Source organism: Callithrix jacchus, chromosome 11, assembly GCF_049354715.1.
Source record: "Callithrix jacchus isolate 240 chromosome 11, calJac240_pri, whole genome shotgun sequence".
Lineage (NCBI taxonomy): Eukaryota > Metazoa > Chordata > Mammalia > Primates > Cebidae > Callithrix > Callithrix jacchus.
Genome location: NC_133512.1, coordinates 11,718,711 through 11,746,034, shown reverse-complemented (window position 1 = coordinate 11,746,034; position 27,324 = coordinate 11,718,711). Strand labels below are relative to the sequence as shown.

General features: G+C 43.8%; 1 protein-coding gene across 33 annotated transcripts in view; it reads right to left on the bottom strand.

Moving 5' to 3' along the window:
- HECW1 (HECT, C2 and WW domain containing E3 ubiquitin protein ligase 1) overlaps positions 1–27,324 on the bottom strand; it is a 461,351-nt gene that overhangs the window by 8,045 nt on the left and 425,982 nt on the right. For all 33 annotated transcript variants that reach the window (XM_035253249.3, XM_078342276.1, XM_078342281.1 and 30 more), the window contains 5 exons: positions 16,405–16,503; positions 15,338–15,467; positions 6,958–7,104; positions 5,237–5,351; positions 3,018–3,216 (listed from right to left, as the gene is read on the bottom strand). In XM_035253249.3, coding sequence (XP_035109140.3) covers positions 3,018–3,216; positions 5,237–5,351; positions 6,958–7,104; positions 15,338–15,467; positions 16,405–16,503 — 690 coding nt within the window. The remainder of the gene's footprint in view (positions 1–3,017; positions 3,217–5,236; positions 5,352–6,957; positions 7,105–15,337; positions 15,468–16,404; positions 16,504–27,324) is intronic.

Sequence of the window (27,324 nt, the reverse complement as noted above, 5' to 3'; positions counted from 1 at the left end):
GTGACACAAAAGGCATTTCTTTTTGTGGGCTATGGTTTAAGAAGCTTGAAAATCAGTGATCTAGGTAGGCCTTTAGTTTATTCTGACCCTTCGAGCTTCTAGCTTATTACAGTTATTGATACTCTGGCACTTTGCCTAAGTCTTCCTCCTACCAGACTGTGTGGCAACCAAGTCCACATGGCCAACAGGTTGAACACGCCAGCCCCCAGTTCTGTGACCTCAACCCAGTGACAGTCCTGCCTCTCATTTACTTTAGCTACAGTGTTATATGAAGTTTCCTCACAGGCACTATGAAATTATATCCTGTAAACCCCCACCCTCAAAGTCCCTTCTCCTGGCCCTCACACATCTTTTGGCAGGCAGGGATCTGCACTGATACAAAGGTTCTACATAGCCTAGGCTATCATCGGGTTTGGCCGTGGCGGTGTCTGGCGCTGTCATCTGGGAAGCCAGTTGCCTTTCTTTTCTGCAGAGGGCAGACCTGAAGAAAGAGCTGTGGGCCATCTCTCCCAGGGTGCTGGCCAGGGGCACTGTGATTCACAGTATCTGGGAAGCCCATGCCACCTTGGGTCTGCTTTGCTTCTTGCCTGCGCAGGGCTTCCTGCCACCTGCCATGGCCGAGCCAGGTCTTCCCGAACAACAGTTTCTGGAAGTCAGAGGTTTTTTTCCTTCTATCCACATGCAGATGACATTTTTTTTTTTAAGGTTCTTGGGTCTTCAGACACCATCCAAGGGAAACTGGACAGGGGGCACTATTTACAGTATTATTTTCAGTGTCCTCTTAGAGGCATTTGCTTTTTGGGGTCCTCTTGCCCCAGGAAGAGATCCCTGTTTCCCCAGGAAACCATCTCTGGGGCTTGTGGTACAGCAGTGCTCTTAGGGGTGCCTTGGTCCAGATATGAAGGACCTGTTCATAAGTCCAATGTCCGGCTTAGAAGCTGTGTGGGTTAATAATATTATCGTATATTTCAAAGCTTCCAAAGCAAACACAGAAATGATGTTCAATCTGTGACCCCAGATGACAGAAGCAATGACTCTCATTTCCTAAAGAATAAAGTAGAGACTCCTCAGCATGATCTTTTCTTTTTTCCTTTTAATTTGAGACAGGCTCTCACTCTGTTGCCCAGGGTAGAGTGCGGTGGTGCAATCACAGCTCACTGCAGCCTCAGCCTCCTGGGCTCAAGTGATCCTCCTGCCTCAGCCTCCCATGTAGCTGGGACTAAGGTGCATGCCGCCATGCCTGGCTAATTTTTTAATTTTTTTGTAGAGATGAGGTCTCGTCATATTGCCCAGGTTGGTCTTGAACTCCTGGGCTCAAGTGATCCGCCTGCCTTAGCCTCCCACAGTGCTACGATTACAGACGTGAGCCACTGTGCCCAGCCAGCAGGGTCTTTTGTTTGTGGCTCACCAAACTCTTTCTCAGCTGCATCCCCTTGATGTTGCTCGGGGCATCTTACCCTCCGCACTGGCTGGCTGCACCTTCTGGAACATGTGCTGCCATTTCCTGCATTTCCTGCTCCCAGCGCTTGCTCATGCTGTTGCTTCAGCCTGGAAGGCCCCTTCTCCCTAATCCTTGTCTCCCGATGCTCCCCTAAATTGCCAGTTTCTTTGTGGCATCTTCTCTGGGCAACTTGATTGGGAATCTGTTTCAAACTCTCACAACACGGGGCTCTTACCCGCTGTGCTCCTCTGATTCTACCTTGTGCTGTAATTAGTTACTATTGGGCTGTGTTCTCCCTAGATTACAGGCTCCCATGGGCAGGTGTGTTCTTGTAGCTCAGCCCCTCCTCAAGCTGCATGCTGCAGGGGTAGGCTATCATTCATTAGTCAGAACTCAAGCTGCATTTCTCTAAAATAAAAGCAAGATGTTTCCAAATGACTATATTCTTGAAATCTATCGTTCAGCTTAACAAATGGAAATTCTGCCTTTTTAGTCTTCTTTTCTTGACAGACTTGACTATGTTTAGCTACTGGTAGAGCCATGCAAATAAGAAAGACCCTTGGAGCTGAGGATCTGCTGAACTGAGTGGGTGAAGTCAGGGCTGAAGCCTACGCCAAGGTGTTCAGCTGTGGTTAACCAGCTGGGCATGCCCATGAATGCTTATCGACACCAGGTGAATGGTCCTCGGGGAGAATCCAGAAAAGCTAGGTGAAAGCTACAGTCCAGAAAATCCTTCTGCAATAAGGATTTAGCAGAGGTATTTGGGTGGCCATGTAGAAACAGAGGTGAGTTAAATGCAAAGCTTCTTTATAATTAGAATGTATCCTATTAGCAAAAGATAATAGGGGTCAATCTTTTCTTCTGTCTGTTGCAGCAGCATTTCTTACCATAGCACCTATCACAACTGTCTCTTCAGTGCTTCCTGATCAGGAATGCACTACCCAAAGTGCATAGAAAGGACTCAGGAGGTGCTGGGATTAAAACTCACAGCGCCGGGAATTTCTTCTTTAAAACTGCCTGGAGCCCCAGCGTCTCCTTTTCAACATTTATCCCACAAGAAATGTGCTTTTTAAATAGAAGTCACCATACAGACCCAGGGATACATGTGGTCTCATCCCCACATTTTAAAACTTGGTGGGAAAAATCTGACACATCATGAATATATAATGATCCTATGAAGTATCAAGTGATACACTGTTAGAAATACAGATATGATGCTCAAGGGGTTACTTCCAGGTTCCGGCATCTTTATATTAATGTCCTGGCCTCCGCCCTCTCCTGTGTTAGACATTCATCTATAAATTAAGTTGGGCTATGAGAGCATCCCATGACTGACACACAGACCAAGATACTACAGCTCAAATACCATCGGTCATCAAAACCTCCCTAAGAATAATATAGTTTCGATCCAAGTCTCAGAGCCACCTCACCTTCACCTTTCCCTAAGAACTCAATGACAATACTTTGGGTGACAGGAAAGAATTCCATCCCAAAGGATGGTCACTCAAAATCAAATAGCAAAGTATACTTTGCCCTCTTCAGCAGGTTTCCCCGAAGGCTGGCAGGAGCTCTGTACCTGGGGAGAGAGGTAATTTTCCCCCATTTCTCTATGCAGAAGCGCCGGAGCCCATTGCTCCCCCGGAGGGCTGCGAAGCCTTCGTAGGGCACGCTGGAAGTTCCTGTGACGAACTGCAGTAATCTCAGCCTCTGCTCATTATTGAAGCGCTCCACCGCGGCCCAGAACCAGCGGATCACAAGATGCCCATCGTGGTAACCTGCACGAGACAAAGGGAGGGAGGAAGAGAGAATGCAGAGAAAGGAGGAAGGGGTGAGGGGGAGAGAGATCAAACACACATCAGGTATGATAGGAACAGAACCGCTGCTTTTGATCTGATTAATCTCATAATTACCTTTAGAGTGGTCTAAAATAATTTGTGTAACTAGGTCAAGTTTTAGAACAAGAGCAGATTTAGAAAATAGTCATTTTTTAAAAGAACTTTATGTTCTGTGGGACATTCCTAGAGATGTCTGCTTTCTATTTGAACAACTGGGACTCCACTTGAAATGTCTCTGCCTCACGTAGGTATAGATAAGGAGTAGAAGGGCCTGGTAGAGACCAAAGGCCCTATGAACGCAATATTGCATCACGTTTCCTTTGTTCTGCTGTCTTAGCTCTTGGCCACCACATACCAGGGGAGACTTATAAGTCTCGGCTGAAGGTGAACAGCCAGTTTGGTGAACAGGAGATCCCAGGCTCTCCCGCTGGGCAGCTGCTCTCAGGCCAGCCCTGCGTGGAGACATGCTGGGCCCATGGAATAGGTAGTGGGTCCCTCTCACAATAAGCTGGGGAGACCATGATTGGATGAATCAGTTATATGATTTGCCACTGACTGCAAATGTAAGAGGCCTTCAGAGAGGGAAGAAATGCATGTGTGCCAAGGCAGAAGCAAGAAAAGCTTCAGAAAGAAAGTGAAGCTACGTGCAGTGTGGAAGGGTTTGTGCAAGTGGAGGGAAGGAGGAGGACATTCCTGGCAGGAAAAATAAAGGATAGCAAGATTGAGGAGGAAATACGCAGGCAACAATAAGCCACTAGGGTAGAGGGGCTTCTGGTGAAGGCAGGAAGAAATAGCGCTTCTGGGGGTGTTATGGGGCCTTCACAGCCAGGCAGAGATTTTTTTTTTGAGACAGAATCTTGCTCTGTTGGCCAGCCTGGAGTGCAGTGGTGTGATCTCGGCTCACTGCAACCCCTGCCTCCTGGGTTCAAGGGATCCTCCCACATCAGCCTCCTGAGTAGCTGGGAATACAGACATGTGCCATCAGGCCTGGCTAATTTTTTTTTTTTTGAGACGGAGTTTCGCTCTTGTTACCCAGGCTGGAGTGCAATGGCGCGATCTCGGCTCACGGCAACCTCCGCCCCCTGGGTTCAGGCAATTCTCCTGCCTCAGCCTCCCGAGTAGCTGGGATTACAGGCACACGCCACCGTGCCTAGCTAATTTTTTGTAATTTTTAGTAGAGATGGGGTTTCACCATGTTGACCAGGATGGTCTCGATCTGAGGCCTGGCTAATTTTTGTATTTTTTTTTTTTTTAGAGGAAAGGGTTTCACCAGGCTGGTCTCAAACTCGTGAGTTCAAGCAAACTGCCTGCCTTGGCCTTCAGCCACCATGCCCAGCCAGGCAGACAGCAGTTTTCATCCTGTATCAGAAGAGCCTAGGGCTTTATACCAGAGGCTTCGCAGGGCTGAAAGTTCAGCTTGGGATTTAGAGAAGGGCATGTCCGAGCTCCTGCTTTGTACTAAAGTACGGCCAAGCTTTTTCTAGTCTTCAAAAAGTGATGAATTTTATATGCATGCAATGGAATGTTATTCAGCCATAAAAAGGAATGAAATACTGAAACATGCTACGTACAACATGGGTGGACCTCAAAACAGCAGGCTGAGTTAAAGAAGCCAGACACCAAGACCACATTTTATATGATTCCATTTCTATGACATATGCAGAATAGGCAAATCCATCGAAACAAAAGGCAGATTGACGGTTGCCAGGGGTTGGGGGAAAGGGGCGAGGGAGTGAGAGCAACTGCTTGATGGGTACGGGGTTTCCTTTTGGGGCATTGAAATTATTCTGGAAGTAGCTAGAGGCAATGGTTGCACAACACTGTGACTGTACTAAACGCCACGGACTTGTCCGCTTTAGTCACTTCATGTTACGTCAGTTTCACCTCAACAAGACAATCGCTTGGCAAGTGCTGAGTTCTGTCTGCGATCATCGCGTCGTCACAGCTCCTGCCCACTCACCTCCCCGGTACTCCGTGTTATTCCGCCAGTCATTCAGGTCAATTTCTGCGGTTCCAGCAATCACCAGCTCCAGCTCCCTGGCATCAAACACGGACACCAGCCTTGAGTCTACAACCTGAAATGCAGGTTAGGCTTCAGCATCCAGGTCCAAACACACAGAAAAGGATATATGCACGATCATATTTACCTGAGTTAAACTGGGAAACTGACCATCACTGGCAATACTTTTTTTCAGTTTGCAATCATTTTTAACTTGAAAATTATTGCTGTGATCTGAATGTTTATATATCCCTTTCCTTCCCCAAATTCATATGTTGAAATCTTCACTCCTGAGGCCATCGTATTAGGAGGTGGGGACTTTGGGGGGTGATTAAATTATGTGGGCTTCATGCTTTTATTAAAGAGTCCCAAGAGAGACCTCTCGTCCTTTCCGTCACATGAGGACACAGGAAGAAGAACCAGAAGGTGGCCCCTTGCCAGACACCAAATCTGCTGGTGTCTTGATCCTGGACTTCCCAGCCTCCAAAACTGTGAGAAATAAATGTCTGTTGCTGCAAGCCACCCATCCCATAGTCTTCTGTTATGGCAGCTCAAACGATGAGCATTGGCTTAAACATTTCAGAACACAAGCCTTCGTGAGTGGGGGACAGAAAAGAGAATCCCATGCTCCACCCCTAATGCTTCCTCCCAGAATGACTTTGTAAACAAATCTGACTCGACTTTCTGAAGTCACATTGAAGTTTTCAAATAACATTTCATTTTAAAAGCAAAAAGTCCACATCACTCTGAAGGACTTAATAGTTATTAGTATTACATTTCACTTAAAATGTAATCTTTCACACGGAATTATGACTTATATCCTAAATTGGGCATTTGTATTAAAACGACTGTATTTTCCATCCCTTCTCAAACCATGACCCTAAGATTAAGAGCCTCATGCTCGCCAGACTGAGCTAGCTGGGTGTAAATCTGTCTTTTCCTTCCCTTCTTCTCTAACTTCCTTCCTCCCTCCCTCCTTAGGGATCTGGGAAGACGTGCTCTGTTAGGGTTCTGCATTCTGGCTTTGCATCTTGTGCCTAATGTACCAGGTACAGCTGAGCTCCTGTGATGGTACCTCCTTCAATCAAATCAGCAGAGGACAAGATCATGGCCAGTACACTTCTCCATTCTGGCAGGGAAGGAGAGCCTTCCATGATCCTGAGAAAACGTTTATAGCCTCTGGTTTTTAAACTGGAGAAGTTTTAGGATGTCTAGCGGCCCTCCCTGTCTTCTTCGTTTACCCCTCAGCATAGAGTATGTGGCACAACATGCCGCTATAACAAAATTAAAATCTAGCTCCAGTGGGAAATATGTCCCAATGCCTTCATTTCACTTATTTTTGTTTTGTTGAATAAAAGGAAACACCACCCACACAGATCGCGACAAGAGATGCTGGATGTTTTCACGTCTAGTCCATCAGGGTCACATACTAGTTGCCTGAAAGCATTTTTCACCCATAAGAGTTGAGTTTCCCAGAGAACTCTGACCCCTCAGCCCTCCACCCTAAGAAGGTCCTCAGTGCTCCCTGGTGAGAAGCACTCGCTGAGCCCACTGCCTAGCTTGGTTCTTCCTCTCTGTTCTCATCACCTGAGCTGCTGCTTCCCCAGGGAGCCTGGAGGAGTGAGGGCCCGTGAAGCAGCGCCCTGGCCACAGCTTGCCTTCCCCAGGCCACAGGGCCTCACCTCATAGAAGCCGCGCACCAGTGCCTCGGTCTGCTGCACCACGCCGCGCTCCACCCGCCACTTCACCATGCGCTCGATATACTCCTTCTTGTTCTTCTCTGTCACCTGTGTGTTGGCTCCTCCAGACTTCAACTCCCTTTCCGTGACCTTGTAGGAAAACAGAAAGATTGCAATGCTTGTCGGTTCAGCTTATCTCTCTGGGATGCACACTGATTTTAGGGGGATGACTATAGGCAAAAAAGTCCTCCACGGGGCATTATTCAGCATTATCACCCTTGAAGTCTTTTATCCTTGCTAAAGGTCACTAAAAAGGGTTTGACTGTTCTAAGCAGACTGGAGTGCAGTGATGCTATCATAGCTCACTGAATTTCATAGCCCTGAATTCCTGGGGGAAAGTGGTCCTCCTCCCTCAGCCTCCTGGGTAGTTGGGACCACAGATGGGTGCCACTCTGCCTAGTTAATTTTTTTTTTCTTTCTTCTTTTTTTATTTTTATTTTTGTAGAATGTGATGTATGTTGCCCAGGCTAGTCTTCAACTCCTGGCCTCAAGTGATCCTCCCAACTCCAGAATATTGGGATTACAGGCATGAGCCATTGCACCTGGCCTCTAAGCAGATTGTTAAGCACCTTGGGAGGGCTACAGTTTTTGTTTTAGACAGAGAAAACAAGTTTCCTATACTCGAGAGGCATGATGGAAATAAAAGGAAAATGTCCTCCCTTGTCCCTAATATTGAAGCTGAATGTGTCAACACTACAATCACATAGTTGATGCCCCCAAATCTCAATTACAGCAAATTCTTAACAGCCATCAGCTTCCATTCCCACAGTTGACCAGAAGACAGTGGTCTTCTGGTGGAGACTGGGGCATAATATTACACAGCCAGGGCAGCCTGACCCTGGGAAGGGAAGCAGAAGCACGTAGGCACACAGTAAACGGCGCTGCCACTTGTGTGATGATGCATGTTTCTTAGGACATGCTTGAGTCATCGGGGAAGGCTACGATCCATCTTTTAACAGGCAAGAAGGTAGATAATACACTAGACAGTTTTTAAAAAATTAAAATGTATTAGTGTTTGGAGGGGATAATCTTCAGTCATCTTGAATTCACTTAAGGGTTCACTGCAATGCTCAATGCTACAAGACAAATGAGGCATCACTGGACTTAGTTACTGGTTTAAGAAAAAAAATACGTCTGTGTTTGGCACTTGTGGACACAGGTACCTAAACAAAACAGTCCATAAGTAGTCTGACGGTTACTTTTTCTTCTACCACTCAGGTGACCAATGCAAATTACAAAATACTGGCTAATGATACAAGACTTGTTATCACCAAGCACCCATATTCTTTGGAATGTCTGATTTTTAGCTGCCCAGTTAAAGACTTTATTTTTCAACCTCCCTCCCAGCTAGGTGTGGCATGTAACTAAGTTCTGTCCAATGGGATGTAAGCAAAAGTGCTGTGTGGCACCGTCAGGGGGCCTTCTTGAAGGCACGGGCTGTGTGTTCCTTTGTCCTGCTGCTTTGAACACAGTTATGATGGTTGGGATGCTGTACTCATTTGGGCTAACAGGGCAGGGGGCCTATCCTAGCGATAGCAGTGGGGAGACCTGGAAGGAGCCTGATCCCTGAGGATTCTATCAAATAGAACTTATTTGTTTTTGTTCTTGTTGTTTCTGTTTTGAGACAGGGTCTCACTCTGTCACACCGGCTGGAGTGCAGTGGTGCAATCTCAGCTCACTGCAACCTCTCCCTCCCAGGCTCAAGCAATTCTCCCATATCAGCCTCCCAAATAACTGGGACTACAGGTGCATGCCACCACACCTGACTAATTTTTGTATTTTTAGTAGAGACAGGGTTTCTCTAAACCAGGGTTTACATGCTGGCCAGGCTGGTCTCCAATACCTGGCCTCAAGCAAACCACCCGCCTTGGCCTCCCAAATTGCTAGGATTACAGCTGTGGACCACCAGAGCAGCTTAAATGGGACTTTTATGTGAGAAAAAAAAGCTTCTATTCATTTCAGTCAGGTCATTTTTGGCATCTTTACTTACTAGTAGCTGAATCTAAACCAAGAACTTATGGTGTCTTTCACCTGCGTCTCTCTGCTCTCCACCATCTAACAACTTGACAAAAGAAGGTCTGCAAGTCAATCTTCCAAAAATCACTCATTGTTCTTGGTGATTTGGAAGAGAAATAGGATAAACTTTAAACAGATATACAGGTGACCCTTGAGCAACATGGGTTTGAGCTGCATGAATCCACTTGTACGTGGATTTTTTTCAATAAATATATTGGGAAATTTTTTTGAGATTTGCAACGATTTGAAAAAACTGGCAGATGACCTGCATACCTAGAAATATTTATTAAAATTAAGAAAAAGTTTGGAATGTCATGAGTCTATAAAATATATGTAGATATGAGTCTATTTTATCATTTACTAACATAAAATATATACAAATCTATTATTAAAAAACTTAAATTTATGAAAACTTAACACACACAAACACTTAGAAACTGTACATGGTGCCATTAGCAGTTGAGAGAAATGCAAACTAACGTAAAAATGCAGTATTAAATTATAACTGCATAAAATTAACTGTAGAAATACTGTATTATTGTATAATTTTGCAGCCACCTCCTGTTGCTACTGCAATAAGCTCAGTGTTGCTGATGAACAGCCTCTCTCCAGTAAACTGTGTATCACAGTAAAAAGTGATCTCTCTTGTTTATTGCTTATTTTCCACTGTGTTTAAGTGCAATACCATAAACTTTGAATAATATCGTGGACCCACACAAAGGGCCACTATTGATGCTGGAAATGCTCCCAGGAAACAGAGAAAAGTCCTGATATTACAAGGGAAAACCGAATTGCTTGATAGGATCCATCGGTTGAGGTCTGCAGATGTGGTTACCTACTTTTTCAAAATAAATGAATCCAGCATAGGGACCGTTGTAAAAAAAAGAAAAGGAAGTTCATGAAGCCATCACTGCAGCGATGCCAGCAGGTGTGAAAAGCTGGACTTTGTGTGAAATATCTTTTTATCTCATATTGAAAACACAGCTTTTATGTGAGTGCAGGATTGCTAGAACAATGGCATACCTATAGACTCTAACATGATTCTAGAAAAAGCAAAGTCATTATAATGGTAACTTAAAGCAAAGGAAGATGAAGGATCTAAAGTTGGAAAATTTAAAGCCTCCAAAGGATGGTTTGATAATTTTAGAAACAGGTTTGGCTAAAAAATATCAAGATAACAAGAGCAGCAGCTTGTGCTGACCAAGAGGCACCAGATAAGTTCCTAGACACTGTTAAGAAAATCACTGAGAAGAAAGGATACCTCCCTGTACAGGTTTTTAATGCAGATGAAAGGGCCCTGTTCTGGATAAAAAAGCACCACAGAGGTCCTTTATTAGTAAGGAAGAGAAGTGAGCACCAGGATTTAAGGCAGGAAGTGACAGGCTAACTCTACTGTTTTGTGCCAACAGATTTGGGTTTATGATCACGATTGCCCTTATCCATTAAGGCTTTAACCCCCGAGCCTTAAAGAGAAAAGAAAACACCAGCTGCCAACAGGAAGGCCTGGATAATGAGAACCTCTTCTCCGGATTGGTTCCATCAGTGCTTTGTTCCTGAAGTTAGGAAGCACCTTGCCAGTAAGCGACTTCCTTTTCAAGTTTTTTTTTTTTTTATATTGGACATGCCCTTGGCCACCCAGAACCCCCTGAGTTCAACACAGAGGAATCAAAGTGGTCTACTTGGCCCCCAAAACGTCTCTAAATCAGCCTTTAGATCAGGAGTCACAGGACCTTTAAGGCTCATTACACATGGTACTCTATGGAAAGGATGACTTCAATAGAGAGAACACTGTAAAATCCTAGAAAAGTTATGCCACTGAAGATGCCATCATTATTATACAATAGGCCGTGAAAGTCATCAAGCCCCAAACAATAAATTTCTGCTGGAGAAAACTGTGTCTAAATTTTGTGCATAACGTTCTCTTTTCTCTAGCTTTCCTTATTGTAAGAATACAGTTTATAATACCTATAACCTACAAAATATTTGTTAATTGATCATGTTTGTTATTAATAAGACTTCTAGGCCAGGCGTGGTGGCTCACGCCTATAATCCCATCACTTTGGGAGGCCGAGGCGGGTGGATCACTAGGTCAAGAGATCGAGACCATCCTGGTCAACATGGTGAAACCCCGTCTCTACTAAAAATACAAAAAATTAGCTGGGCGTGGTGGCACGTGCCTGTAATCCCAGCTACTCAGGAGGCTGAGGCAGGAGAATTGCCTGAACCCAGGAGGTGGAGGTTGCGGTGAGCCAAGATTGCGCCATTGCACTCCAGCCTGGGTAACAAGAGCGAAACTCCGTCTCGAAAAAAAAAAAAAAAAAAGAGAAAGAAAGAAAAAAAAAGACTTCTGGTCAACAGTAGGCTATTAGTAGTTAAGTTTTTGGAGAAACAAAAGTTATGCATGAATTTTCAACTGTGCAGGAGCCAGCACCCTAACCCTTGCATTTTGAAGGGTCAGCTGTACATTATTCAAGATCTACGACACAACCTTATTTTTATCACTGGGAACATTTAGGCTTTTTTCTAAGTTGTTCAGTGCCTACACTTTACACTAGAGGATTGTTCTTTCGTATATTCAACCTTATTCTTTCCTCTAATTTTATGCATTCAGTTATTTGTAGTTGACTTCATTTTCTTGAATAGATAGTATTATGACCACGGAATAACATCCAAATGGTGTAGAAGGCCATAAAATGAAAAGTCAGTTTTCCTCCCCCCTAATCTCCCGGCCGTGCATTCTTCCTTTCTGGAGACAGCCATCTCTACTTCTATGCATATGCTGGGTAATGTAGATATATTATCTTTAAAAATTTTTAGAGATGGGGTCTTGCTATGTTGCCCAGGCTGGTCCCCAACTCCTGGCCTCAAGTGATCCTCCCAAAGTGCTGGATTTACAGGCATGAACCACTGTGCCTGGCCAATATAAACTCTTTTTTTTTTTCCTGTAAACAGTAGTGTGTTTTACACACTGTTCTTCACTATCTTTTTTTCTCTTAAAAATATATCTTAGAAATTTTTCATGCCAATTTAACCTGTGTTTTTCTTTATTGTTGTTACTGTACCCTGTTTATCGCTTATGATTATATGTGAATTGAGAGGCTGGGGTGTTCTCGTGCTTTTTAATAACTGCACATGATTTCACTACTCCAGACCGTCACAGATATTTTGCAACTATCAACAAGGCTGTGATGAAGATCCTAACATATTAGTAATTTTAACTAGGCGTTAACGTATCGGTAGGACAAACTCCTAGACACGCGTGCTGAGTCAAAGGCATGCGATTTAAAATACGGACCGATATCACCAAGGTGCCTTTCACAGAGAGTGAATCAAACTTCCACCTACAATGGATAGGAGGGTCTGTTTCTCTACACCATTCCAAAATACTGCTAAATTTTCTGATTCTTGACATTCTAATAAGGGAAAATGGTATCTCACTATAGCTTTAATATATTTTTTTAAATTGTGAATGAGATTATCTCCTTGTCTTTCCCTTTCTGGGAGCTAACTATATTCTTCGTGAATTTTCTATAAGCTTGTTGACTCATCATTTCATATTGATCTGTGGGATCTCTTCTGATATTGAAAGAAATAGTCTTTATGTTACGTGTTAAATGTCCTGTCACTTTCAGTTTGTTTATAGTATAGTTTGCCATGTAGAAATTTAAAAATAATATTTGACTATATCAGATGACTTTTATGACTCTGAGAGTTTGTACCGTATCTGTATCAGCATTCTTTTTTTTTATTTTTTGAGACAGAGTCTTGCTCTGTCGCTGAGGCTAGGGTGCAGTGGCACCATCTCGGCTCACCGCAACCTCTGCCTCCTGGCTTCAAGTGGTTCTCCTGCCTCAGCCTCCTGAGTAGATGGGATTACAGGCGCCCACAACCACACCTGGCTAATTTTTGTATTTTTAGTAGAGATGAGGTTTCACCATCTTGGACAGGCTGGTCTCGAACTCCTGAACTCATGATCCACTTGCCTAAGTCTCCCAAAGTTCTGGGATTACAGGCATGAGCCATCGCGTCCAGCCTCTGTATCAGCATTCTTTAGTGTGAGATTAAAAATAAAAATTTTCTTTTCTTTTTTCTTTCTTTTCTTTCTTTCTCTCTTTCTTTCCTCTCTTTCTTTTCTTTCTCTCTGTCTCTCTTTCTCTCTCTTTCCTTTCTCTTTTCTTTCTCTCTCTCTCTCTGTCTCTCTCTCTTTCTTTCCTTTCCCTTCCTTCCTTCCTTCCTTCCTTCCTTCCTTTCTTTCTTTTTCTTTCTTTCTCTCTCTCTTTCCTTTCTCTTTCTTTTCTTTCTTTCTTTCTCTCTCTCTGTCTCTCTCTCTCTTTCTTTCCTTTCCCTTTCTTTCCTTTCCCTTTCTTTCTTTCTTTCTTTCTTCTTTCTCATTCAGGTTTCTGATACAGCTGGAGTTTATTTAGTGTATTGAGTGAGGTTAGGGATCTAACTTAAAACTTTCACAGATGGCTACCCATTTGTCTTAATACAATGTGTTAAATAATGGTGTATATTTTACATACAAATTTGCCCTCTACAATAGGGCATATGTGAAAGATGGGCTAAAAGTAGTCATGCACAGAGAATGGTGTACTTTGCCTGCTCAGTGGGTACATGGCAGGAAAGTTAAATGAGTAGCATATTCCCGAACATACATAAATGTGCTCTTTAGTGCTTTAGGAAGAAATACATTTTTTCTCAGCTATGTAAGAAAACATTCTTCACAGGCATATTTTTACCGAGGAAATACAGCAGAATGTTGATATTTTCTAGGACCTACCCGAGATTCTTGACTGGGGTGCGGGTGCTCGGCGGCCTGCAGCCTTCATTCACGCTCACGCAGCAACCCAGCACACTGTCCACATTCAGGCGAAGTGCCTCTAAAGCGTTCTCACTTGACTATCACAACAACCCTGTTACAAGTTACTGTATGCCACAGGCTTTGGGGGGCTCTCGAAAATGGGTTTCCCAAACCTCGATTGTTAAATGTACTCAGGCTATGGCTATTTCTGTTAAAACTGTAATGCATTTGACTGGAAGATTTGATGTTATATAAAAGCTCGTAGAAAACAGATGGGAACCTTTATCTTATTATTTAGTGTTGAGATATGTGTGTTTTAGAGGAATAGATAACTGGATATGATAAAAAGTCTCATTTCTGCAGTGGCACAGATAATGGAAATACCTGACATATGTACGGCATACTTTATAAAAATGCTCTCTGGTCCATTATCCCATTTGATTTTCTTTTCTTTTCTTTTAACAGCCTGGTCACTGAGTATTTTTTTTTATATCACATTTGATTTTCAAAAAGTTCCATAAAGTAGATCCATGTCGTAACAAGAAAAAGAAGAAACAGCACATGGGCAGATTTACTAAAGGAGGTAGTTCCCCAGGAATTGTTTTGAATGAATGAGATCCTTTATTCACTAATTTAAAAACAAAATCCCATTACCACATGATCCAGCAATCCCACTTCTGTGTATATATTCAAAATTATTGAAAGCAGGGACTTGAACAGATATTTGTACACTCATGGTCACAGCAGCATGATTCACAATTGCCAAAAGGTGGAATAAATCCAGGTGTTCATCAACAGACAAGTGGATAAATGGATAAACAAAATATGGCATATATATATATATATATATATATCATATTTGTTTATACATATAATATACACATAATGAAGTATTCAGCCTTAAAAAGGAATATTATATATATATAAGAATACTATATATATTTGTATATCTATGTGTGTATATATATTTTATAATATATAATACAATATGTTATATAAATATGTAATATTTATATAATATATAATATTTATAAGATATATATTTCATTGTGTGTGTATATATATGTATGTATGTATATATACACATACACACACACACATAATGAAATATTATTTAGCCTTAAAAAGGAAGGAAATTCTGACACATGGTACAACATGGATGAGCCTTGAGGACACTACGCTAAGTGAAATAAGTAAGCCACAAAAAGACAAATATTGTATAATTCCACTTATATGAAGTATCTAGAGTAGTCAAATTCATAGAAACAGAAAACAGAATGGTAGTTGCCCAGAGTTGTGGTGGGAGAAATTGAAAGTTTTTGTTTAACGGGCAGTTTCAGTTTTGCAAGAAGAAAAAGTTCTAGAGATTGGATGCCCAACAACGTGGATATACTTAACAGCAACAAAGTGTACATATAAACATGATTAAGATGACAAATTGTATGTTATGTGCATTTTCCACAGTTAAAAACCAAATCCCTTTTCCAAGCCCCATATCACACAAACCTGTCCGAAAACCTCTTCATTAACAGTGAAAGTGAGGTCTAGGATGTCTGTGATGTTGTTGTCCTTCATCCACTGCAAGCTCTGGTGGAATTCCTCATCCAAATATTCCAGGTCACTCAAATCACAGGGCCTGGGTGGATTCAGTGAGAAAGGCAAACAGAATTACCGAACAAATGGATGCCCAAACCTCACTTCAAAATGTGGTTGTATCATTCCTGGCTAAAACATCACAGACTTAGCCTAACAATTTGATGCTTTTGAATACACTGATGAATCAGCTCATTCAGTCATTTTAGTTCATTCAGTAATTTTCCTTTGAAAAGGAAATGTGAAATTATTTACAATAACAAACATGAAATAATTATTGGCTCACGGACTCTTTGCATGAAAATTGGAGAAAGTGATCATTTTAAAACAACTAAGTTATAAACAGACCAGTTCTACTGAATAGTTTAACACAATGTTTGTAATATTATTATTATTATTTATTATTTATTTTTTTTTTGAGAAGGAGTTTCGCTCTTGTTACCCAGGCTGGAGTGCAATGGCATGATCTTGGCTCACTGCAACCTCCGCCTCCTGGGTTCAGGCAATTCTCCTGCCTCAGCCTCCCGAGTAGCTGGGATTACAGGCATGTGCCACCATGCCCAGCTAATTTTTTGTATTTTTAGTAGAGACGGGGTTTCACCATGTTGACCAGGATGGTCTTGATCTCTTGACCTCGTGATCCACCCACCTCGGCCTCCCAAAGTGCTGGGATAACAGGTGTGAGCCACCGCGCCCGGCTGTGTAATATTATTATAATTTTTATATAAAGTGATTCATCTCCATGATATGACATTTTGATAACAGAATCCTACACCAACAGAAAAATCCCCAAATGCCTTTTTATAAAAGTACTAAAAGCTGTATGGTGATATCTAAGCACTCAGGACAAAAAGGTGCCATAACACTAACAGGAATGGTTAGGGCAAAACAGGGACAAAACGGTCAGTGGCACCAGAGAGGCTGATGTCCTTGCCCTGCAGATGGGGCCGGGATGGAAGTATGGTCTGCAAAGCACTTACAGTCTCAGGAGTGCCTTATAGAAGGGCCTCGTGAAGAAAGCGTCGAGAAGGTACTGATGGATCAGAGCCAGGCCCAGGATGCGACCGCTAAACCTGAACCTGGAACACAGACAAAGCAGAGAAATGGGCAGGTGGAAATTCACATTGTTAAATATTTTAATTTGCATTTTTATCTGATGTGTTTGTTTAGAGTATTCATCTTAAGCTGCATAAGGAATCTCCTCATGGATGACGCCAGGGAGGCGCCCGTTCTCCTCCTCCTTATGCTTTACCATGAGCAATGCCTGCGTGCTTGCTGGGTATGAAAGGAAGCCTCCTCTCCCCGCCATGTAGCAGACTGCAGTCATTTTTCCAGAACCTTTTTCAGACCTGGGAGAATGAGGAGCCAAGAAGAGGAAAGCACTGGGAAGGGGAATTCAGGAATCTTAGAAAAATAGCCCACACTGAACTGCAGGCAGACCTGGATCCAACAACGCAGAGGGCTTTCGGGATGTGTGTCCTTATCCATTCAAGCATTTTATCTGCGTTACTTAACGGTCCATGCTGGCAGGTGGGGATTTGGGTATGGAGCCCATATGGCAGTTGTGCTTGCAGACAGTGGGGAAGACACAGAATCACAACATGGTAGGAGAGAAGCTGAGTGGGCATCGTTCTTTAAAATTGCCAGCCACATAAAAGACAGAATGAGGTCACTGCTAGAAAGAACTGGTCATACAGACCTGGCCACCTCTAGATATAAGTACCTTTACTGATTTAAATCCTTGTCAGAGCATTAACTTCCTGAACATTTTGCTAGTAACCTGCTTAGCAAAACGCTGAGGCTACCTGGGCTTGATCCCATTGTTGCCTGCTCCTAAACCAGCTTCTTGCCTGCCTGTTCTAGCACCCTGTGCTTTCCCACCACGTGGGCTTTAGCTGTCTCTGGCACTTATTTTCTTTTCTCTTTTTTCTTTTCTTTTCTTTTTTTTGAGATGGAGTCTCACTCTGTTGCCCAGGCTGGTCTGCAGTGGCACAATCTCGGCTCACTGCAACCTCCACCTCCTGGGTTCAAGTGATTCTCCTGCCTCAGTCCCCTGAGTAGCTGGGACTACAGGCACCTGCCACCACGCCCAGCTGCTTTTTGTGTTTTTAGTAGAGAGGAGGTTTCACCATACTCCTGATGAGTGAAGTATGGGCGGGTCTCAAACTCCTGACCTTGTGATCTGCCCGCCTTGGCCTCCCAAAGTGCTGGGATTATAGGTGTGAGTCACCACACCCAGCCAGTGGCACCTACTTTCATAACTGGGGTCTCTCTGGTGTCCACGCTAACTAGGTTTTCACCTAATCATTGCTTTAGTTGTGAATGTTCTCAGATTCTCCCTGTCAGAATTTTCAACTAACCTATCTCCAATGCCTTTTTTGTGGCTCTTTCTGGACTCAGAGGGTTTCCTTCTCTATCAATACTATAAAAATGTTAAAATGAATAGATTATCTGATTCCCTAGAACAAGCGTATTTATAAAAACACTTCAAATTGGTATGTTTGAAGTAGCTGATTCTTTTTCTATGAAATAACATGCTAGTGTTATTGACTCTGAGAGACCAGAGGCAAACAGAATCTCAGTGAAGGTGCTGTGGGGCTCTGTGGATAGGGGGCTTCCGGGATAGTGGGTCCTTGAGACTGGGTACCCCACCAGTGCCTCATTCCTCAGTGCCCTTTCCTGACTACCCTAATAACTGGCCGGTCCTCAAGACAGTAACCACATCCTGTGTATAAAAACAGTTATTTTCTACCCCAATAGAAAGTTGGCCCACCTACTCTAAATAGACTCTAGGGCACTGTAACCGATGCTTCTAACATGATAGTAGGGTTGTGGCCATCTAGGTCAAGGTGACCGAGATGATCCAAACCAGGAAAAGAGCAAAGGTCAGCACAAAGGTGCTGGGCCTGGGCTTCCCCACTTAGAGGGGGCCCCTGAGGATCCCATAAAGAGAGTTGGGAATCACAGCAGGTAGTAATATATGTAGATATGGGATAAATGATAACATTAAATGAATTACTATTTTCAGCTTAGTGCTAAAAAACTGAGTATCTCAATGAATTAAAAATTTTCTAGCAAAATAAAAATTATTCAGATTTATTCAGGAAGATGTAGAAAACTTAAATAGACGATAACTATAGTGCCAAGTAGAAAACTTTGAAGAAAAAGGACTATCTCCAAAATTGATACTGGGACTGGATATATAGGTCTTTAAAGATGTGTTCTTTCAAAGACTCAAGGACAGAAAACCTTTCTGCTATTTAAACAGTTCCAGAAATCAGAAAGGGGTGGAAAAATCTCTTCAGTCATCATTATGAGCTACCATAACCACAGAGTGGAGCCTGGAGATAAAACAAGACAGAGAACGAGAGAAAATGTCACTTGTACATAAATCCTAAAAAAACACAAGAGAATTGCACCTACTAGTTCATTCCCAGAACAATGCAAAATGATTAAGGATGTTTAATTATAATAAGGATAGTTCAATATTAAGAATTCTATTACTAAAATCAAGTATGAGGTCAAAAGACAAAAATCATACCACTTTTTTTGGGGATATAAGCTAGAAAGTTACTTGAAAATATCATCACCAATTTCTTTTTTTTTATTGCATTTTAGGTTTTGGGGTACATGTGAAGAATATGCAAGATAGTTGCATAGGCACACACGTGGCAGTGTGATTTGCTGCCTTCCTCCCCTTCACCTATATCTGGTATTTCTCCCCATGCTATCTCTCCCCAACTCCCCACCCCCTGCTGTCCCTTCCCTATACCCCCCAACAGACCCCAGTGTGTAGTGCTCCCCTCCCTGTGTCCACGTATTCTCATTGTTCAACACCCGCCTATGAGTGAGAACATGTGGTATTTCATTTTATGTTCTTGTGTCAGTTTGCTGAGAATGATGGTCTCCAGGTTCATCCGTGTCCCTACAAAGGACACGAACTCATCGTTTTTGATTGCTGCATAATATTCCATGGTGTATATGTGCCACATTTTCCTGTCCAGTCTATCATCTATGGGCATTTGGGTTGGTTTCAGGTCTTTGCTGTTGTAAACAGTGCTGCAATGAACATTCGTGTGCATATGTCCTTATAGTAGAACGATTTATATATAATCCTCTGGATATATACCCAGTAATGGGATTGCTGGGTCAAATGAATTTCTATTTCTAGGTCCTTGAGGAATCGCCACACTGTCTTCCACAATGGTTGAACTAATTTACACTCCCACCAGCAGTGTAAAAGTGTTCCTATTTCTCCACATCCTCTCCAGCATCTGTTGTCTCCAGATTTTTAAATGATCGCCATTCTAACTGGCGTGAGATGGTACCTCAATGTGGTTTTGATTTGCATTTCTCTGATGACCAGAGATCATCACCAATTTCTAGAGAAAAAAAAATCTTTGTAGTAAACCAGCAAGAGAAGAATGCTTCCTTAACAAAATAAAGCACATCTATCTCAGCAATATATTTAACAATAAAAATACTGAAGGATGCTGGTTATTACCACTCTTCACAATATTCCATCAGCTCTAGTCACTGTAGTTAATTATAAATGAAAAATTGGAAACAGATTAGAAGCAACCGTTATCAAATGCCTCTTGGGCCAAGGCATGTTATTCACAATATCTTTAATGACCCAGTTCTATTTTATGGTTTTGGTCATCTCCATTTTGCAGATTAAGAAACCGAGGGTCAATAAGTAGCCCCAGGCAAGTGGTACAGTGAGGAAACTGACTCACATCTGCTTGACACCAGATCAGGCCTTTTCCTTTGTGTCTATTTTGAGATGTGAGCGATGCAGAGAGGTTGCTAGGCTGGGCTCAGGGGCCAGGCTGCCTGCTGTGCGACCTTGTGTGAGGGTTTAACCTCCTCCTTCTCAGTTTCTTCTTTGGAAAACTTCACTCTTTAAATGTTAACTATTTTTGCTATTAATATTTTATGTTGGCTACCAACATCTCTTGTGCTAATTAGATGTATTTTGGTTCAAGTAACCTTCAACCAGCTTAAGCCCTCTAAGGCCAGGTGGCGTCTCTAGGAATCCAGGGTCAGGAATGCAGTTGGGCCTCAGGAACACCAGGGAGGTGAGCGATGTTGCCCCTCCTCGTCCAGTTTCTTGCCACGGCTCCTCTAAGCTCGTTTCTCCTCTCACTGCCAACACCTCCCATGGTTTACATCCCAGAGTTCAACACAAGAGAGACCAACTCGACTCCCTCTGATCCAGGTCTAAATTGTCAGCATGATTCTCTAACTATTCTAACCCGGATCAGTCATGAACAACCAGGGAGGAAATCTCAGTCTCGAGTACTTCACAGTGAGAACCGCCGTTGCTTGCCTCTCAACCAGGGGGTGGGATCAGATGGAGTGCAGGAGACAGGGTTCCCTAGAACAGGGGACTTCAGCGCAGACTGCCAGCAGAGAATTGTGTATTTGCTTTGAACTGGGTAGACAATAAGGTGGAATTTCTAAATGCAGAATTACACTATTTTCACGGACTGACATGGGCAACCAGTAAGCCCTGGATATTTTAAAATAATTGTGCAACAAAGCTATGATAATGTGGTTTGGCTTTCTACACCCACAGATGGGATGGCTCTAAGCCAGTCCCATATATACCATAACATATATTCCAGAGCCATGAACTATGATCTGGGACATCTTAGTATAAAGCAAAATAAAGCAACTGCACAATTCAAACCTAAAACAAAAGCTGATGGAAAAAAACCACCAGCACTTTGGGAGGCCGAGGCGGGTGGTCAAGAGATGGAGACCATCCTGGTCAACATGGTGAAACCCCGTCTCTACTAAAAATACAAAAAATTAGCTGGGCATGGTGGCGCGTGCCTGTAATCCCAGCTACTCGGGAGGCTGAGGCAGGAGAATTGCCTGAACCCAGGAGGCGGAGGTTGCAGTGAGCCGAGATCGCGCCATTGCACTCCAGCCTGGGTAACAAGAGTGAAACTCCGTCTCAAATAAAAAACAAAAACAAAAAAACCCACCACCAAACCAATAGCTGATGAATTGCTGTATGTGCAATTCTATGAATGAGAAAACACCTTCTAGTCATGGTGCATCCCTTTATTCATCACTGTACTGATCTCCCCTGGCATAAGCAATTGCTTGTGGGGAAGTTGATTACATTTGCTGTTAGCACAGGTTACAAACGTGGAGGAAGTATGAGACAGAAAGAAAATACCTTTCCCTAGTCTGAGTCTAAGACAGCGTGTCTAGGTATGAAGAAACTATCCGATAATTTAAGCAAAATAAAGTGCTGAGGTTTCGAGCTAAGTAACTTGGCAAACCAAGTTCTGAGGATAAATTAAAATAAGACCCTACAGAAGCAGCGCAGCCCCTCCCCCTGCCTGTGGGTGAGTCTGTGTTACTTAAATACTGCACTGGCCCAGTGCAGTGGCTCACACCTGTAATCCCAGCACTTTGAGAAGTCGAGGCAGGCAGATCACCTGAGGTCAGGAGTTTGACACCAGACTGACCAACATGGAGAAATCTACTAAAATACAAAATTAGCCAGGTGTGGTGGCACACTGCCTGTAATCCCAGCTACTCAGGAGGCTGAGGCAGGAGAATCACTTGAATCTGGGAGGCGGAGGTTGTGTGAGCCAAGATTGTGCCACTGCACTCCAGCCTGGACAACAAGAGTGAAACTCTGTCTCAAAAAAAACAAAAAAAACAAACCTGCCCCATTTGAGAGCCCGTGTGTGTGTGTGTGCGTGTGTGTGTGTGTGTGTGTGTGTGCGTGCTTTGCTCACTTCTTTCTCTCCACGGATCTCAGGAGTCTTGTTGGTTATTGCAGGCCAGCCCTGCTCCTGGAGTGTAGCACTGCTCCCCGCTTCTTCTGTGCTGACATTCTGGAGGCCACGGGTGAACGCAACTTCTACCGTCTCAGCCTCTGCAACTCAGCGTGTTGCAGACGTGTGGTTCATGCTGTGCCTGTGCTGGTGCTGCCACTGCCCGCCCAGGCTGCAGCCCCACTTCTGTTCCTTTTCCTGGCCTGTGCTCACTTTTACTTTGCCGGTAGGGAGTGGCTCCTCCGTGTCGTCCTGCTTTCTTAGAGGGGCCTCGCAGAGGAGTTTCCTGGGCCCTGAGAGTTTACGGAGACTGCTTTTGAAGTTTGCTCATGGTCCTTTAGCCCTGAGGGCAGCCAGGGTCTGGTGGGTGGAGGGAACAGCTACCACGTTCACCTCTACCCTTCAGGCCATGTTGGGCATCCCAGCTCCCTGGGCCATTCTGCTTCTTGTGAGGGCTATTGCATCTGAAGGGCCCTCAGGTTCCCTGCTCAGAATCTGCTTTCTGCCATTTCCCATGTGTGTCTAAGTTTTAATGATGGGCATCCTTCAACTCCTCTTCACAAGAGAGGCCTCAGACCCTGGTCCCCAGCAGGTGCACATGCACACCACTTGCAGGCGGCTGAGAAGAGGAGGCAAGGCAGGTCAGCCCGTGCAGCCTCCCAGCAGCGGATGGTGGGTCCCAGCCTTTTCCCCCTTCTAGCCACAGTGGGATGGGTCAGGAATGGAGACTCCTGGGCAGTGAAGTGGGAAGAGTCTCTCCTTCTGGCTCTGTTTTCCATGTAATTTGAAATCTCCCAGGAGTTTCTGACATACCATCATCATAAGACATATTTCTGACTTTTAAGAAACACATAAAGCATATTTTCCTATTGATTTACCAATTAGAGATGTGTTTCCAGCCATTTAGACCTGAGACCACAGAAAGATTAGCAACATAGCAAAATACCAAGAACCCACATTTAACAACAACAACCAAATCCTTTCTGCTGAGGCTCAGTGAACTCCAAGTCTCCTTGGTGAGGAAGGCATGGTCTGTTTTCCTTCAGCTGAAGAGCACAGACAGTTCACGGTTAGATTCCTCAATCCAAACCACAACCCCGTGGTTTATGGAGACATTCCTGGACTCTGATAGAAATTATTTTCATACCCTTGGTTTTAGTATGTTGCAAGTTTTTGGTTTCGGTATCATCAACCCCTTCCCTCTTGCCAAAGAAAAATAACAGAATTGGGTATTTTTTAGTGTAAAGTAAAACACAAGTGATACATAAAATACATTTTTTAAATGAGTCAACTCTATCCCCGGAGGCGACATTTGTGACCCTGAGAGGACTCTTTCCTGATTGGCAGTTGGTGAGAGCAGGGGCACGCATATGTAGATGGGACCTCTGTGCCATCGTGTTCCCACCACGGTACAGTACAGACACCCTCAGTACATGCAAATAGCAGTTTGCATTATCCTTTAATACACTGCAAGAGATTTCTTTTTAAGAATTCTCTATGCTTGGTTCAGCCCTTTCCCCTCTGATGGAAACAAACATGCTTTTCATTTTTATCTGTCTGCTCATAGATCCTGAGGGGAAGCCTGGACCCAGTGTGCCCTGGGACTGCGGGGTAACTTTGGGAAAGGGCAGATGTCGCTCTTGGTGGGTACACATCAGCACCTCCCCAGATGTCTGGGAGATGAACTTGACCTATGCTGAAGAGAACAACTACAGCCACTCTGACCTTTCAAAAAGACGCGGAGGGCTCTTACAGCAGGAGATCTGAAGGGAGCCAATGTTATTGGCAAGGATTTCTCAAAGTTCCATCTGGGTTTTACACATTTTAGTGAGAGTTCAAAAGGTAATGGAGTTTCACACATTTCCAGCACATCTTGCCAAGTGGCTTAAAGGCCCCCAAAAGACTCAATCCTCCCTTTGAGTGCATTACTGTTTGTTGACTTGACTTCTCTTCAGGACATTTGCCAATAATCCAAGAAAGGCAATGTGCTGTGGAGGATGACATCACAGGGTCTAATGTTAAGCTGCTTTGGTTTGAATCTTCTGACCTGCATGACCTTGGAAGACCTGCTTAACATCCGTGGGTCTCAGTTAACTCATCTGCAAAATGGGAATCATAACAGTGCCTACTAGACAGCTGCTAAGATGCTAAAAGTCCTTCATACAAGGATGAATGGAGGTCAGTCCACCTGAGCGTCTAATAAATTCCTATCCATAGACTGACACGTCTAGCTTCTTACACCACACTGAGAACCCCAGTCCTAAATACCCATTCTGGATTGCAGAGTGAAAATGTGGATTGGGCTGACAGTGGCTAGCCTGCATTTCCTGCTGCGAACTTCTGCTCTGTTTATAAACAGCATTTATGTATCATGGCGCTTGGCACAGGTAAGGTCTCAATCAAGATTTGTTGGATGGAATTAAATTGAAAATCATCATCTGGTTTTATCCCCATGGAGCACAACAATACAAACCCACAGAAAATGTCTGAAATGTCATATATCATTTGAACCCTGTTTGACGAGGTTACTTGCTCAAATTTCCAACGTCTACAGTAGGTCTCCATCCAGGAAGATGGACAGAAACAGCAGACTGCAGAGGAAAGTTTAGGGGCTGAGTTAATGTATGGGAAGATGCAGAAATGTTTTACATCAAGGGGCTGAAATGGCAGGTCTCTCTCTCCCTTCCTTCTCTCCCTCTTCAGTCTCTCCAGTGTACCACTGCAGGGGAACATATTTTAGCAGGAATTAGTATAGGATGATTTCAGTGTATTTTTCAACAGAGTCTTTAAATGAAAGCAGTTTTTGTAATGACATTACAAAAAAATGTAGATGGGAAGTTTGCAAGAGTTTGTCTCTTATTTACAGGCCACGATTCATGGAAGGGAAGCAGGATAGCTCACCAAGCGAAGAAAATAAAAGACCTAATGATACTCTGGGAATGACACTTTGGACAGTGAAAGAAAAGGCTTTAAAAGGTTTCTAGTTAATCCTTTTAAATGAAAGTGATATAAAACTTAAGTGAAACCCTCAGTGCAGTCCCCAGGCAATATGCCAAGTCTGAAAAGGCTCTGTAGGGCAGTTCTGGCACTTTGATTCCCTGGCATTAAGCTTAGGCTGCTAAGGATTGATTCAGGGGGTCTCCTGGCTTTGGGGACCTTGAGTCTCTTCTTCTTGACCTGTTACCTCGGCAGGTCTGGCTACTCATCCCGTCTGCTTAATTCTTGGCTGCTGCATCTTTCGATGCATCACGACTCAGCATGGAAAATACTCCCTGATAAGCTTCAGACTCGGGGGACCCAAAGCAGGCCCTTCCTGCCTGGAGAGGAGATCACATGGCGTACTAGGCACTGTAAAGAGGCTGGGCATTTGGTGATAATGGACTTGGCTCTTGGGCCTTTGGCGAGGAGATGGGGGCTGAGGCAGATGCAGGAACACTCGGCAGGACACGGGTCTGCTGAAAACCCTGCACAGTTGTTAGTCTACCAAGGCCTCTTCTAACCACTATGGCATCTTCTGGAGCACAAATGTCTGTTGAAACGAATACTGTACTGGCAATTTTAGGGGTTCACACATTTTGTTGCATGAGTGAATGAGGCCAGAGGGTTGCCATAACTGCACGCATGCCTGGATGCCCCCAGGACACCATCGCAATGGCCTGTTTCCCGAGCTGTGACTCTGGGGACTGCATGCACCTACGCGTTGCGCTGCCTACTTCTTGCAGGTTGACAACCAGGTGGTTTATGTCAGCTGAGCTCTAGAAGATTCTCTCTGTAGCAGTCATGTGTTCTATCTCTGATACTTCCTGGATCTTTCTCAGACACTGCTTCCCTGGTAATGGACCAGGACCTGCGTTAAGTTCCTTTAAGGAGTCTTTTGCTGTTTTCAAAAGAATAGAGCTGGTTCCTCAGCCTCGGCACTATTGATGTTTGCTGTCCTGAGTATTATAGGATGTTTAACAGCATCTCTGACCTCTACCTACTAGATGCCAGTAATACTGGCCTCTCAAGTTGTAACAACCCAAACTATCTCCTGACATTGCCAATGTCCACTGGTGGAGAGAGTGATGGCGTAAAATGAACCTCTCTTGAGAACCACTGGAATGGAGCACAGGGTGCGGGAAAATATATCTAAATAGGTGATGATAGACTTCTTTCTAATTGACACATAGACATCACTTGCCTTTCCTGAAATCTCCAGGAAGGCTGCTTGGGCCCTCTGAGGCAATGCGGGTTATACCCCCACGGCTTTGTGCCTCACTCTGCACATCTGAGCAGCTTTTCATCGCCCTCTGAATCTGTAAGTATACTTCCTACCCATCAAATATCATCTTAAACTCCCACCAAGAATTTGGGCTGCAGGTTTCTTTTGGGGAAGAGATGAGTGGGGAGAATAATTCCTTCTGAATGCACCCGGGAGCATCAACATTTCCGAGGGGATGATGCAGGATCTGAGAAGGGAAAAAGAGTGAGCTCCTGGAGAATGAGCATCGCAAGCTGGGGTGTCCCAGCTTAGGGATCTAAGGTGGGAAGGTATGTGGTTTATTTGAGCAATGAAAAGAGGCCGGTGGCCCTGGACCCCAGAGAGAGAATGGGGAAATGGCAGAACATGAGTCCAGAGAGGCACCCAGGGGATAGATCATGCCAAACTTGGCAGGCCATGGGAAAGACTTTAGATTTCATTCTAAGTATATGGAAATCCACTGGAAGTTTCATGTAGGGTCTTTGGAATGAACTGATGTGTTAAAATGATCACTCTGGATGCTGCATGGAGAGAGGTGAGTCTGGCGAGAGTGGAGGCAGAGACTCTCTGGAGGCTTCTGCATCCAGATGGGAGGTGATGATGGCTTCTACTGCGGTGGTAGTGGAGGTGATGAGGTCAAAGTCTGCACGTCTTTTCACGATAGAAACAAGGGGATTTACTGATGTGTTTACAGGAGGAGATGAGAAAAAGAGAGTCACTGAGAACGGTCCATGGCCTTGGGCCAGAGCAATTGGGTGCCATTTCCTGAGATGGGAAACACCAGAACAAAGGGTTTGGAGGAGGAGACTGAGGGTTGTCTTTCAGACATATTTTGTCTGTGCTGCCTATTAATATCT